The sequence below is a fragment of the Phalaenopsis equestris genome, unplaced genomic scaffold (assembly GCF_001263595.1).
Source record: "Phalaenopsis equestris unplaced genomic scaffold, ASM126359v1 Scaffold000979, whole genome shotgun sequence".
Classification (NCBI taxonomy): domain Eukaryota; kingdom Viridiplantae; phylum Streptophyta; class Magnoliopsida; order Asparagales; family Orchidaceae; genus Phalaenopsis; species Phalaenopsis equestris.
In genome coordinates this window covers 112,367-127,835 of record NW_018165418.1, presented here as the reverse complement: position 1 = coordinate 127,835, position 15,469 = coordinate 112,367, and the positions used below count along the sequence as shown (strand labels likewise).

Genomic DNA, 15,469 nt, shown 5'->3' with positions numbered 1-15,469 from the left:
ATCAAATCTCTAAATAAATGTATAACTTCCATAGTAATTTTGTCTGACATTAATTCAAAGTTATATTGAGAAATTTTTTATCACATCGTAACCTATGTTCAATCATTCTCTCTCATAACTTTAATGTATGAAACATTAACTTAATTTCGTTATAATTTACACATTCTTGTGCATCCCCTTTATTCTTAAAAATAGGAACTATTAGATTCTATTTCCACTCATCATACATAATTTTAATTCTTAAAATAATATTAAAAAGTTTAGTAAGCCAATAAATTCTCAAATCTCCTGAACATTTTGACATATCTATTGAAATATCATAAAATCTTACTATTATTTCACATTTTATTTTCTTTAACGCCCCCTCAAATTTCATTTTAGTAATGCGATAACATAAATAAAAAACTATAATATTTATGATATTAACATTACTAAAGTTGATCGTATTTTCACAACTTCATTGAATAGTTCATCAAAATATCTCACTCACCTATGTTGAAATCCTCATATAAGAAATATATTTTTGAATTTCATCCTTAATACATTTTATTTGAACTAAATCTTTACTTCTTTATCTCTTCATTTCACTTGTTTACACATATATCTTTCACACTTATTAGTACATAATATATTATAAAAATTAGTTAAAGCAGAATTATTTGCATGATAAATTATTCTCTTAAACTCCTTACAACTGGACTTATATTTTTTTCAAATTCGCCAAGCTTTTATATATAAACCAATTTCTGTAACAAAATTCTTATTATCTTTTCTTACATATCATTATTCCGCCACTAACCATTTTGATTCATAAGAGTTTTTCTTCTTGATTCTGAAAACATCATTTTTATAATTTGTTAATAGTATTAATTATTTTATCCTATATAGTATTAACTTTTTTATTAACATCCAAAATCATAAGATTTCAAAGTTTACTCATACAATTTTTTTTTTTGTGTTGTTAAGTGTCCTCATCTAGTTTTATAACAATATTTAATTGTATTTTTCATCTCTCAACCTTTCATCTTAAAATCTACAACTAATAATTGATGTTTCGTACTTAAATTTCACTTGAAACAACATTACAACATTTATAGTGGAAAATAATCAATTTGTATTTTATTAGATCCATTTTTATAAGTGATAATATGTTCATCTCTTTTTTTAAATATAAAGTAATAGCTATAACAAAATCATTATTGAAAACAAATCCAATATTGCTCTACCTTCTTTATAAATCACTCCAAAATCATAATCACTATGAATAGTTCTAAAATTTTCTACCACTCTACCAATATGTCCATTTAAACCTCCTCCATTAAAAAATCTTTTGTCAAGAGAGATCATTTGTATTAAATTCTTCCAGGTCATTATAATTTTTTTTAACATATATTTAAACCCACTTTGGGAGCATAAATACTTTAACGTTAAGAATCTTAGTATTAACAATAATTTTTAGTATTATAATTCTATCTCCAATTCTATTAATTTTTAAAATATTATCTTTCAAACTCTTATATATAATCACAACTACACTATTTTAATATGAATCCTACCTAATATTAAAGTTCAAAACCTAAACTATAAATCTTGTTAATCTTTTCTCCAACCCATTTACTTTCTTGAATGCATAAGATATTTATCTCTATTAATTTACTTGTGAAAATACTTATATTTCAAGTTCATATTATAATATTAGTTTCATGAACTAATTTATTGCCCATAACTATCCATAATGTGCGAACTCTTATTTATTTAAAACCAACCTTTACACACTTTTTATTGTATTTGGGTTATACAACGTGTCGATTTCAAAGGATACCTTAACATTGACACAATGATTTAAAGGATTTATTTCATAGTTTTTCGACCAAAAATTTTATGTTAGTTGTCGACTACCTGATGCAACTCTCTACTTTAGCATCCAGAACTTGAGACTCGGTAATGACAGTGTTGGTTTGTCATATGTCATATTTATAAATTATGTTTACTTTTATTAGTTTTAAATTTTATTTTAAGGCATACGCCTCAGGGCTTGCTCCCCGCCTCGCAAAAAAAAAAAAAAAAAAAAAAAAAAAATTTTATCTTTTAAAACATTGCTATAAATAGTTACACTTAAATCTGAATCATTTATTTTTATTCACCGCTCTACTACGTCGGCCCTTAGGTGTCATAGTTCTCACACTTTCAATATGAATGTCTTTTGAAATCCATGACGATAAAGGAGCTCCTCTACTAGAGGAGAGGGTGACCTCAACATGTGCAAAAGAGGCCAAGAAAATCACAATGATATTAGGTAAGGTAGAAATTCACCTGGTACTTGGGCGAACCAATAGAAATGCTTGTAAGTACATTCTCCTAATTAGCAAAGGGTAACTACGTAGTCGACATGATCATCAAAACCATATGCTCTTTTGCTTCAAGAAATAATTTAAGGGGCCATTTCACATTCAAAATGACTATTGCATCCAAAGAATAACAGCCAACACAATTTGCAAACCTAACAACTGACCAGTGAAAACCTAAACCTATCTACAAACCAACTTGTTGGTAATCTTTTCATGGAGGAGATTTAACAACCCTTCAAATCTATCAACTTTGCCATGAGGGAGAAAGCAAATGAAGCAAAGCTGCTTGTTGGAACAAAAGGCGACAAGAGTATGGATACATCATGTTCACTCATTTAGAGAGTGAGCTTTGAGAAATCCACACAACATAGTACTGCAATAGCACAAGGAGGTTGCCAAGCTCCAACAAAACTTGGAGTAGGAACATCACAATACTTAAACAGCCATTACTCGAGTTGGTGAGGAGATTTAGGAGCTCCATTAATGGTTTACTAAGTCGAAGAGTCAATCTATAAAACCGGTTGGACGATGACTAGCATTTGGGATAGGACGGGTTTAACATTTTGAAGGCCTCCATCTTGAGATGTTAACTTCTTCCTAATGTTGTCTTCGTGGCCTTGGACTATTTGACATGCATAAGCAAAGGGAAGGAATCTAAAATATTAATAGATGATGAGCGAGAAAAGGGTAGTGAGAGCACAAACAACTTTTAGGTTTTGTAGCCTATGTACTCTTTTGTTTCTATTATGATGGCGAGTTGTCCAACCAAAAGCTCATGCACAACCATTTTGCAAAATATAATACTTATGAATTAAATGATAACTTTCTTAACTTTTGGAAATTGACTCTCATAGTAGTTCATTTGAGTTCTCTTTTCCTTTATGGTCGCCAGAAAAGGCCAGCACCTACGATAGGATGTAGTGGCAACATTGTTATCGAGTGATGTGGACACAACATGGAATATGAAATAATCTTTGCAAAGAGATTGGTTAGTTGGGAGGTTATGGAACGATGGATTAGGGTAACACCGTAATAAGAAACTTTTGTTTTAAGACTTAAAAAAAAATTTAGATTTTTTTCTTGTGATTTTTCGGCAGGGGCGTCTTGGAATGAATTTAAGCACTTCCTTATGAGAAGAAGATCCGCTGAGCTCACCTGGATTAGATCTTAAAGCATTAGGCCAACTAAAATGGGCTCAATAAGAGAAAATCTAACCAAAATGGATATGATGGGTCGGAAGGCTCGTCAAATAACTCAGCGGTGTCTTGTTGACTTAGTCGATAGATGAGGCAGGCATTGTCAAAAAGATTTGGCATCATAGCCATGTGTTTGGGCAAATTAATAATTGGCTATGCAATTATTGGATGGAGGAGGTCTTCGTTGAGATATGTTGTTATGATATTTAATATTATACTATAATATATTAATTTACATAGATATTATGATGTTATATAACTCATCTTTTTTCTTGATTTGATATTAGAATGTTAACATGTTGTATTATAGTTTGCATAACTCTGTTAAAATATTGATTTGTTTCTTTCTAATGTGTTAATATGTTATTTTTACTTCAAACTTTGATGTTTCTAGAACAATTACTCATTGTTATAATTTTTTTGAACTTTAGGCTTATAACTCAAATGTTTCAAGACTTATGTCGTGCCTCATGGATGAAAAACGCGTTAAAACACAATTACGTAAATTTAAACCTTGTTTACTTGAGTTTCAAGAGGATAACAATCAAATTACTAATATAAGACTACCAAAATAATACCGGTTTTGTTTATTATTATTATTATTATTATTATTATTATTATTATTATTATTATTATTATATATATGATGCATCGTGCGCTCTACTAGGGTTTACTCCTCCCGTCGCGATTCCATGGCGATGCGGGTAGCCGTAGCGATTTGTAGACTCCTACTCGAAGAAGGGTGGGGGATCACGTCACCGTGCCCCAGCCTCTCGGTCGTTCGCTTCGTTTCGCTCTTCGGTATCGTTCGCTCGATCGCGTCATTTTATGGATCGTCTCACGAGCTCATTGGGAAGGTAGCGGCGGACGCACAGTGCCGCGATCCTTCCTGTGACGTGCCGCTTGATCCCTGCTCTGCGGATCGAGCAGCAAAGAGCTCCGGTTGAAGTCAAGACTCAATCCCAGGAGCTACCCATTGTTCGACTCTCAGCCCTATGGCTTTTGTTCCTCCTCAACCACTGACTGCTTCAGTTTTAAATCTTGGGAAGGCTTCTTATGTTGATATGGTTGGCTCTGTGGGATCAATGGATCAGGTTTTCAAGAAGACATGTAGGAAGAGTGGCAAACTAACTCTATTCTTCTCTGATGTTAAAGTTTCAAACCTGGTTGACAAATGCAAATTCACCCTCATTGGGAAGTTCCAATCGGAGCATCCTAAAATAGATATCGTTCGGAAGGCTTTTGATCTCAAACTATTGAGACTTTGGAAGGTTGACCTCTTTGATGGGAAACATGTGATGATACAATTATCTAAAGTGGAAGACTACACCAAAATATTTTCCAAAAAGTTTATGACAATAGAGGGAAAATATATGAAACTGCTTAAATGTTCTCCCGAATTTGACCCTAGACAAGAACCACGTATAGTTCCAATCTGGTTTAAACTACCTGGCCTAAAGTTGCACTACTTCAACCACCAAGTCCTCTACTCTATTGGAGCTGCACTAGGAAGACCTATGAAATTGGATGCACCTAGCTTCAATCCAACCAGACCTTCAGTTGCAAGAATTCTTGTTGAAAGGGATATCACCCTCTCTGATGTGGACGAAATATGGTTTGGTACTGCCCACAATAGGTATTGACAGTCAATTATAGCAGAACAAAAGCCCTACTACTGCAATTACTGTAAACTGTTTAGGCACACCACTGTCAAATGCTTCAGGCTTCACCCACATTTGAGATCCATGTGGAGGAAAATATGTCAGACACTGTGAATCTTTTAGAAATGTTGAATGAGAATTTGATTCATAAGACTACTCCTCACCAACCAGACCAACAACTTCCGCCTACTGTTGTTGAAGCAGCTCTTCCTCAGATTGCAAATTCTACGAATTTTGTTGTAGCAGATGCTAGTCAAAGTGTTTTGGAACCACCTATTGCGAGAGAAGAGGATACTCTCAAGTTATGGAGGAGTGTCATGATCAAGGTGTGCTGCAGGCTGAGTCAGATCAGCAGTTTACCTCCATCAAAGATCTACCTATTGTTCACACGGGACTACCTCTGGCAGATGATTAACAGATTTAAAAATCTAGGAAGAAGAAGAAAGAAATGTCAGATCTCAGTAATTCTCAGGATGACTGTATCATTGTTTCGAGTGGAAGCCCACATCTCAGTATGTTACTGGACTCCCTCCCTAGATCCAAGGGAAAGATAAGCGGTTTACCCACCGATTACACCCACCATGATTAGAAGTTGTTTCTTGTTGTGTTATTTTTTGGGGAATACGTTTGTAATTCCTGTGAGTGGACTCTTTGTACCCACTCACTAAAACTTTTCTATCATCTCTTTTTTTTACCAATGAATTTTGAAATATATATATATATATATATATATATGACACAGCACCAACAAAATTTTCATCACCTAACACCAATCTTGAGGCAATTATTTGATATATATATATATATATATATTTCCTGTAATGGTTAGTCTGTAAAAGGCACATTAAATGCTGTTGATCTTTTACATCATCAACCTAATCTAACAAAAAATAATTTGAAGATCCAACCTATCACTCTAACCAGTAACAGACAATGTTTAAGATGCGTTTGAATTATTTTTATATCAGATCAAAAGCTAGCAAAGAGGAGATAACGCCAAAATTCATGTAAAAGAACTTACTTCGTAGTTGATTCTGGATCATCAATTGTCATAGAACCCAAGGAAGTAAGCTTGCCGAAGGATTCCTTTGCACCACTTGTAGTTTCACCAATGAAATCTTTCACTTTATCAAGAACAGTTTTTAGCTCTTCTTGCCTTGGAAGCTGAAACACAGAAACACAAGTGAGAACTTCAACTCAAAAATTATGAAAAAAAACTGAAATGGAAATTGTAGCAAACTTGCGCACTCATCTAGGGCAGGACGATTATCCTCCAGTACAAGGGTACAAGCAGAAGCCATGCTCAGCCAATATGCTCAATTATTCCATTGTAAATACGCTTCAAGAAAATTATTAATTACCAAACATGCTAATTAAATTTGTTTCTCATGTTCCTTAAAAGTATTTGATGAAAATTTTGTTGATTTCAAGTACTGAGTAGATCTTTGTGTAAAATTTTCTTTGATCTCTTCCGGCTATTCAACTAGATAGTTCCTCACTTTTTGGGTTGATGATGAGATGACTAATAGGATGTTTATTAAATAATCTCCAGGACAATTCAAAAACATTGTGTAATTTTTCATCTAAAAAACATAAATAACAAGGAACACAAATCAGTAAGTTTGAACCATGTAAGTATTGGATCCCTCCATGTGACCCCACTGGTTATATGAATAAAATCATAGATATCTGTGAACTTTAATCTTTTCTGAAATCACAATTAGTAGTCATGACCATTCTCTCCTCTCATCTCCCAGGATGCCTCTTCCCTCTATTATTTCATGATGTTTGGTTAATGGCCTTCTTATGAGATTTCATTACCAAGTAAATGAAATTACCGAGATTAGTAAGTTAACTAATTTGTTGGACTCTCCATCTAAAAGCATAATTGAAGTTTCCTAAGAACCAGAGTTTCAAGGAAGATGGAAGCAACCATAGAAGAGGATAGAAAAAAAAATGAAGGTGAATTATCCAGTTAAAATGTGTGCTTCAATCTTTGAAAATTGTTGTATTTATTATAATCATTATTAATTTTTTTTGCTTATCAATCTAAAAATTATTATTGAACATGATAAGAGGATTCCATTGGTTGAGGAAGGTTGCCAATTTGATGGGCACAACACTCTTCATGTTGATTGCAACATGATTGGGTGGGACCAAAACCTACCCTAGATGCTAGTGACATGAGAGTGCCCCCTACTCCCGACACGAACAAAGCCCTGATTCCAAGAATGAAATGGCGACCAGGCTCCTATTCCTGGAACGAACCTGTCTAAGTTTGAGGAGTTGGTTGGTTCTCTTGGGCCACTCCTAGTTATAATATTATTATATATTTGTTTACATAGAAGTCTAAGATGTATCAGAATAGATGTCGATATCTCTTTTTCTTATCATGGGTTGTATCCTAGAGTTCTAGGTAGTGCATCGGTTGTATCTTGGTCTCCATGTGCTATTTATCCATCCCCAACTCTTTTGCATCCCTCCCGATTAGCTGCCCCACACTCTTCACTGCAGGCGCCTGGGCAGAAGTCTTTTGTTGTTTTTCATGCAGTTTATTCATTGTCCAGCCATTCTACTCGCTGCCACGACTATCCAGGATGATGGCAGAAAAGTTGCGGTCTGACTTTTTGAAAATAAAATAAATTTGTAATAGCTAGTGCAGTTTTTGGAAAAACACTTTCTTCTGCAGCAGCTCACAGTTGCTTCTGCAAACAGCTGCAGCTACCCCAAACAGACCCTTAGTGACTACTGATCAAAATTTAAATGTGCATAATTGAGCATTAAGGTATTTTTATCTGTAAAGCAACATATTAGCCTTAGGCTAATTTGAGGCATAAAGTTATTAATAAAAAAAATGGGCAAAAAAATATTGTACTTCAATCTTGTTAAAATGTGTGTTTCAATCTTTGAAAATTGATGTATTTATTATAATCATAATTAATTTTTGTGTTTATCAATCTAAAAATTATTATTAAACATGATAAGAGGAATCCATTGGTTGAGGAAGGTTGCCAATTTGATGGGCACAACACTCTACATGTTGTTTGTGGGACCAAAACCTACCCCAGATGCTAGTGACATGGCAGTGCCCCCTACTCCTGACGTGAACAAAGCCTCGATTCCCAGAATGAAACTGTGACCAGGCTCCTATTTCTGGACAGAACCTGTCCAAGTTTGAGGAGTCAGCCAGTCCTCTTGGGCAACTCCTAGTGATTCTATTATTATATATTTCTTTTCATAAAAGTCTAGGGTTAATTTTTCGTGTCTTCTGTATCGGAACAAATGTCAATACCTCTTTTTTCCATCAATACTTGTATTTTAGAATTCTAGGTGGTGCTTCAATTATATCTTGGCCTCCAGGTGGTATTTATCCATCCCCAATTCCCCCGCATCCCTCCCGATTAGCTGCCCCACACTCCTCACTGCAGGCCACCTCAAAAGTAGTATTTTGTTGTTTTTGTTGTCCAGCCATTCTCCTCGCTCCCAAACCCCCCCCCAACCCCCCGGTCATCATCCTAAATAGTCGTGGCACGTCGATATCTGTTGCGTACTTGTTCGAAAACTAGAAAACCATTGTCTTGTTGTTTTCTGCTTTCCAACCACCATGTCTAACATTCCGCCACCTTACAAACCCTTGTCGATGGCCACCACAACCCCAGAGTTCACCCTACCCATGTGTCATGAATTGTGTTCTATTTAAGTGTGTCTCATGTCATGTTTGTTGTTGTTTTCTCTTTCAAGTGTGTTGGTCGTAACCGTCTATTTGCTTTCAAGTAATAATATTTTATTTCCCTATTGTGGTTTGCATTTAACTCCGGTATCAGCTAATTGTTCCAATGACAGAGAAAGAGAGACATAAGTTTGGTGATTGATAGGTAGCCCTAGCTAGCAAACCTTAATAAGAGGATAGATGGTGGCGTATCATTTTGATGGCACCAGTGACTTGAATGATTTTAATTGTTTCTTGACTCAAACACAACTCTAGGAAAAACTTATTCTACATTGAGCCAACTACTGCGCTCGAAAACATTTGATTTCGAGCTGACTAAAAATTGATTTCAAGTAGACCCAAAATAATCGAGTTGACACAAAATTAATTATTATACTTAATTAGATTTAAAACTATATATTTACTTATATTTTATATAAATGGATATAGTGAATGCAATATATTTGTGTGAGTGTTTTGAGTCACATTTTATAATCAATATTCAAGCTAGTCATCAAATTCGAAATCGACTCAAAATGGACTTTGAAGACACAATGGAGTTAGAACTCAGTGATTTGAGTCAAATTTTTAAATATTTTCAAGTCATTTTGAGTTTTATTTATTTTGAACAACCGTGGTCGTGATAAGAGCAAAATAACATTTTGTGAGAGGCAAGTGGGATTCAGAACTATAGATCAAGATTGGATAGAAGAATAACCAAATAAAGAAAAAAGTAAAATATTTAATCAATATAAGTCTATATCAACTCTAAACTACAAGTACAAATATAAAAAAGGGGTAGCAAATTGACAGTTTCCTATGGATAATAAATAAACACTTTCATAAACATAAATGAATTAAAAAGAAAAATGATAGGACATGATTTGAATATTTGAATTTGGATATTTAATACATTTAAACAAACACAAAAAAAAAGTCAATTATTTACCAATTTTAAAGATTTCCGTGTAAAGGAGTTGGATTATATTATCATCATCATCTCCTTTATGAAATGACAACCAAAAAATAACTTATTTGGACAGTTGGTTGACACTAACCCTTTTGAAACTATCCATGTGATAAACAATCCACCAAATAACCCTTATTTCAATTATTACAACTCAGGATGGGAGAATCATTCAAACTTTAACTAAAACAACAACTCTGGAAGATGAAACTCATCGTGGGGAAATAATCAAGTTAAGCCTATAGGTAATTGGAATAATCAGGGTAATTCTAACTTTGCACCTTCTTTTCCTCTGGGATTTAACTCCAACTCACAGTATAAGGAGAAGAAATTGTTTATAGAAGAGATTGTTATTCAAATGGGAAGTCGACTGCAAAGCCAAGAGGCTAGAATAAGGAATATAGAAAATCGGTTGGGACAAATTACTAACTCACTTAACAATCGTCCCTAAGGAACTCTTTAGCAACACGGAGATAAACCCTAAAGAAAAGAATAATGAGCAAGTTAAAGTGGTACTACTAAGAAATGGAAGAGAGATGAAGGATGTAGTTCAAAAAGTAACTGAGGTTGAAAAAGAGACCGTGAAAACTAAAACATCTGAAGAATATGTTTCTAAGGATTTTGAAAAACAAGTCTCTTCAATTAAGATTAACATAGAAAGATCACCTCTACCATTCCCTGAGAGACTCTAAAAAAAAAATAGACCAACAATTCTCAAGATCTATAGAAGTATTCAAGAAATTAAGCAACCCAATAGAATTTGATCCAAAATCTAAATAACATAGGGAGAACCTGACCTAAAAATTAGGAAACCTTAAACTATCTTATAGGGATCCATTTCTAATGACTTATAAGGGGAATATTAATATAGAGAAAATCATTGGGAGAATATTGGATTTAGAAAGAAGCATTAGGAACAATAATCTGAATCGATCCTCTACATGCCGTCAAGATGATTATTATAGAGCTGAGAAGGATAAGTTGTAAGAAAAAATAAAATTTTAAGATTTATTAGAAATTCCTATTAGAAATTCCTAGATCAGCAAAAGATTTGGTGATTGATCGGTGATTACTAAAACGAAATTTTGATCTGGGAGGAATCCTTATTCGTCGTGTTGACGACGTTAAACCAAACACTTCTTGGGAGGCAATGCAAGGTACATATGCATTAGTTTGTTCTTGAGTTGTGACTGTTTGTAGTGTGTTGTGTTCGTTGTTTGTGTAGATTGGATTGTTCGATGTTGATTTTGGACGTTAGGTGTGTGAATTGCTTGCTTGTATGTTAGTAGAATGAAATTTGAAGTTTATCTATGTTTAGTTTTCAATATTGTCGTTAAAATGCTGATGTATTTCCTTTTACTGGTTGGATTGGACATTAGTTATCAATGTTTGTAAATTTAAAATATTTCTGGACAAATATACTTGTTTTTATATACTTCTATGCTGATACTTATACTATTATTTAAACTTACTTCAGTTCAACTTCATTATGGCATGTTTAGTTTAGATTTACTTTCTACTGCAAACGGTTCTTTTCTAAGTATATTTACAAATATTTTTTATAAACACCTGTGGTAGGTTGTACTTCTGAGCTGTGATTTTTCTTCCTGCTTATATTTTCTATATTGAATGCTATACATGTTAAAATCAAGTTTTGAGGGGGGGAATTTTTAAACAAGGTAAACTTTATTTGTCCTCAGTAGCCTACTTATAAAATTGATATCACTTTAAAATGACTTGTGGTATGTGATGTTACCTTTAAGATGCTATAATTTTGATTTTGATGATGTTTTAGAAAACTTAGTTAAAATTCTTGATAGGATTGTTTTAGAGTTACGATATTTTGTAGGAAACAAAAAGAAAATGATTTTACTATTTATGATAGGAAAGAATTGTATTTTTTAAAAAATTAAGATTCTTAGATTTACACTATAAAAGAATTTAGGCTCTTATAAAACCCATTTTTAAAAAACTAATACTTACAATTTTCAAGTAAAAGAAAGAATTGAGTTTTTAACTTTAGGAGAATGATAGTGAAATTCAAAATTATTAAAGAACTATCCAAATATAGTAATCCTCACTTGAAAATTTAAGAATTAAAAAGATCCTGAAATAAAAAGTAAAGTATGAAAAAGAAAGGAGAAGTTTGAAGAGAAGTCTAACCAAAAATTGGTTTCACTTGAAAATTTAAAAAAAAAAAAAGACTTAAGATACAATCGTAAACTTATTTTTATTCCAAAAAGTATTAGCAAAATTTTTACAAAGGAGAGTACTTAAATTATGTCTATTACACTTTCTAGGAATCCCAAGTTTGGAAAATTACAATTAATTTTGTAGTAGATAGAAAAATCAAAATTACTAATTTGAATACAAAATATATTTACATTCTAGTCCTAGGCTGATACACTAGAATCTCTTCTAAGTTGCACTATTACATTCCTGAGGCAAAATTATAGGAAATCTTAATGAAACCCACTAACTCAAATCAGCAAATTTAGTTTTCAAAGTTGTAGTATTACATGAGGATAAGTAATGTTTAAGTTTGAGGATTTTGATGTCTTTTAGAATGTTAAATTTCATTTACCTTTTGTACTTATTTTTGAATGAAATTGTAGTTTAAAAAATGTTATTTTCATGTTTTTCTTATAGGTATAACAGATAGAAAACAGGTATTGAATTGGAGGGGAAATGGAACGAAACGAGGGCAATTGGAGCAAAGAGGATGCTAGCAGACTCGTGCCTAGCCGCCACTTCTGGGTGCCTAGGCGCTAGTGTTCTCCCAGAAAACAGAGAAAATGGCGCCTAGTCGCCGCAAACTGGGGCCAGAACTGTCTATGGGGGATTTCTACATGTCTCGGGGAGTTATTTGATGGATCTAGACGTTTTGAAAGGCACTTTTCAACATTTCTAAGTCCAGGAATCCTCCAAGGACTCTAAGAAGTCGTAGATAGGAGTAGGGCTTATAGATTTTTACTTTTTCTTGTGAAATTGGAAAAGGAATTTGAGTGTAATTTTGTAAGGAATTTGTATCAACATTGCAAGAAACAATAAAAGACTTTGTTGGAGGAATTTGCATCTCTTTTTCAGAGAGAAAATATTAAGTATTGTGTTCTTTATTTACTTGTATCTGTTATAAACACATATTTAGTGGATTTATTTTGATGTAATGAAGTTTTATGTTGTATTAAACATGATTTGTGAGTAGAATTCCTTTACCCTTCTCTTGTGATGAATAAGTTGAATGTGTATGATGTTAGAATGCTTATAGAATTGATCTTTAAATCTTAAGGTGATGGTTTTTACTTCATACTTAATTTACTTATCAATCTGATTAATTGGTATGTTAAAATTTGTTGTGAATCAATAATGACTCGAGAGAGCTATAGCTTTAACAACTAGAAGAAACCACATTGCACTAATGGGTGAAAGAAAAGTAGTCCATAATGCAATGCAAATAGATAGAGAATAGGATTTGATAGGTGTAAATTGGGGACTCTAGGCTGACAGGCTAGAATCTTAACCAATTTAATCTAGTGTTTAATGAATTAAAACTAGGTTAGCTAAATTGAGAGTATAAACTGGAGACTCTAGGGTGGCAGGCTAAAGTCGTAGCTAATGTAATCTAGGGTTTAAGGAATTAATATTAAGTTATCCAAACTTCTTTATGCACTAGACAGGATAAAAATGAGGAATGTTCCTATTTGTCACCAGCCACATTAGCAATTCATAGTATTTGATCCTACAATTTACTTGTACAATCACAAGAGAAATGTAGCTTTTATATCTTGATATTCACCAACCCAATTGATCTAGATAGGTTTAACATAGTCATATAATCTTAACTTAGGAGTAGCTGTTAGGAAAACAAATCTTAATCGACATTCCAAACTGAGACATTGGCGTAGTAGACTAGAAGTTCCCTTGACTCGTTATCTCGTTCTCTATGGGATCGACATCCGGACTCAATGGAGCCCATTATTATTGAAACGTTACGTATGCTTGCGCGAGAAACCCAAATGAGTAATAATAACTAATTTTAAGAACTCAATCAATTTGCTATGGAGCAGATCAAGTTTTTGGTGGTGTCTCTACCAGGATTTATATTAAAAGTGCTAATCCCTGGCGGTGGATCAAGTTGTTGATCCAAACATGACTCAAATGAGATTTCAAACACTGAGAAATCGTCCATAAAAACAATCCTAAAAGATCCTAAAAGAAAAATAAAAAAAAAAGATAGAAGAAATGAAAAATAAGGATAAACTTGAGGAGAAACCTAATTAAAAATTAGTTTCACTTGAAATTTCTTAAAGGAGAAAACTTAGATACAATCTTAAGCTTGATTTTATTTCATAATTTTATTAGTTAAATATTTATTACTAGAGTGCTTGAAATTCTGTCTTTTATATTTTCTAGGAATCTCAAGTTTGACAAATTGCAATTTGATTTTGAAATAAAAAATCAGAATTCCTAAGTTGAATACAAGATATTCTTATACATTAGTCCTAGCCCTATTCACTAAAATTTCCCTTAAATTGCACTATGACATTCTTAAGATAAAATTTTAAGAAATTCTGAAGAAACACACTACCTTAAATCAACTAGTTTTTTAAAATTGTAGTATTACTTGAGGACAAGTAAATTTTAGTTTAGAGAATTTTGACATGTATGGTAGCATGTTAAATTTTACTTTATATTTAATACTTATTTTTGATGAAATTGCACTTTAAAAGAACATATTTTTATGTTTTTGCTGCAGATATCAAAGATAGAAAATTTAGAGCAAATTGGAGCAGAACCGGAGTAAATAAGAGGCGAATGGAGCAAAAAGTGAACTGGCGCCTAGGCGCCAGCTTTTGGCGCTTAGGCACCATTCAATGGCGCGATGGCGCCGTATATGGGGAGCTTAAACGCTAGACTATGTCCAAACACCAGAGAAAGTGGCGTCATGTCGCCACATACTAGCACCTAGGCGCTAATGATTTCCTAAACATTCCTGAGAAGATGGCGCTAGTCTGTGGCGCCTTGGCGTCAGTCTGTGGCGCCTTGCATTTTTACAAAGAATTTAGGGGTTAATTCCGAGAGAGGTAGTTCAAAACAAGAGGAGAACATTTTGGATTAGTTAAGAAGAAGAAAGGGAGAATAGATCTAGGTTATTCATTTCTCTGCATTTCCTTTGAGAAATCTGAGTGAAATTGTAAGAGACTGTTGTTCGCAGTGCAGGAGGACTTGGAGATGACATGGGGAGGAATTTTCTCTTTAGTTCTTAGGGAGAAAGATAAGTCTTTTATTACATATTGTCTTGTATTAGTATAAACTCATTTTGTATGACCTTGTTTATTATAAGATGATGTGTTATTGTGTTTATTCCATGCATTGTGAGTAGATCCCTTGTACTTTCCTCTTGTAATGAATTGGTAATATGTGTAGGTAGGTGGATACATTTATAATTAATTTTTCTTCATGATTGTGATGGTTTTTTACTTCATGCTTTATTTACATATTGATCTAGCTATTTGATATGTTAAAATCTGTTGTAAATCCATACAGATCCGCGCGCGAAGGGGGGGGGGGGGGGGGGGGGCCTGTGG

The 15,469-nt window shown here is 33.3% G+C and overlaps 1 protein-coding gene across 2 annotated transcripts in view; it reads right to left on the bottom strand.

Annotated features, from left to right (window-relative positions):
• Positions 1-15,469, bottom strand: part of LOC110032599 (protein HHL1, chloroplastic) — a 46,363-nt gene that overhangs the window by 23,993 nt on the left and 6,901 nt on the right. For both annotated transcript variants that reach the window (XM_020736272.1, XM_020736273.1), the window contains exon 5: positions 6,227-6,369. In XM_020736272.1, the coding sequence (XP_020591931.1) occupies positions 6,227-6,369 (143 nt within the window). The remainder of the gene's footprint in view (positions 1-6,226; positions 6,370-15,469) is intronic.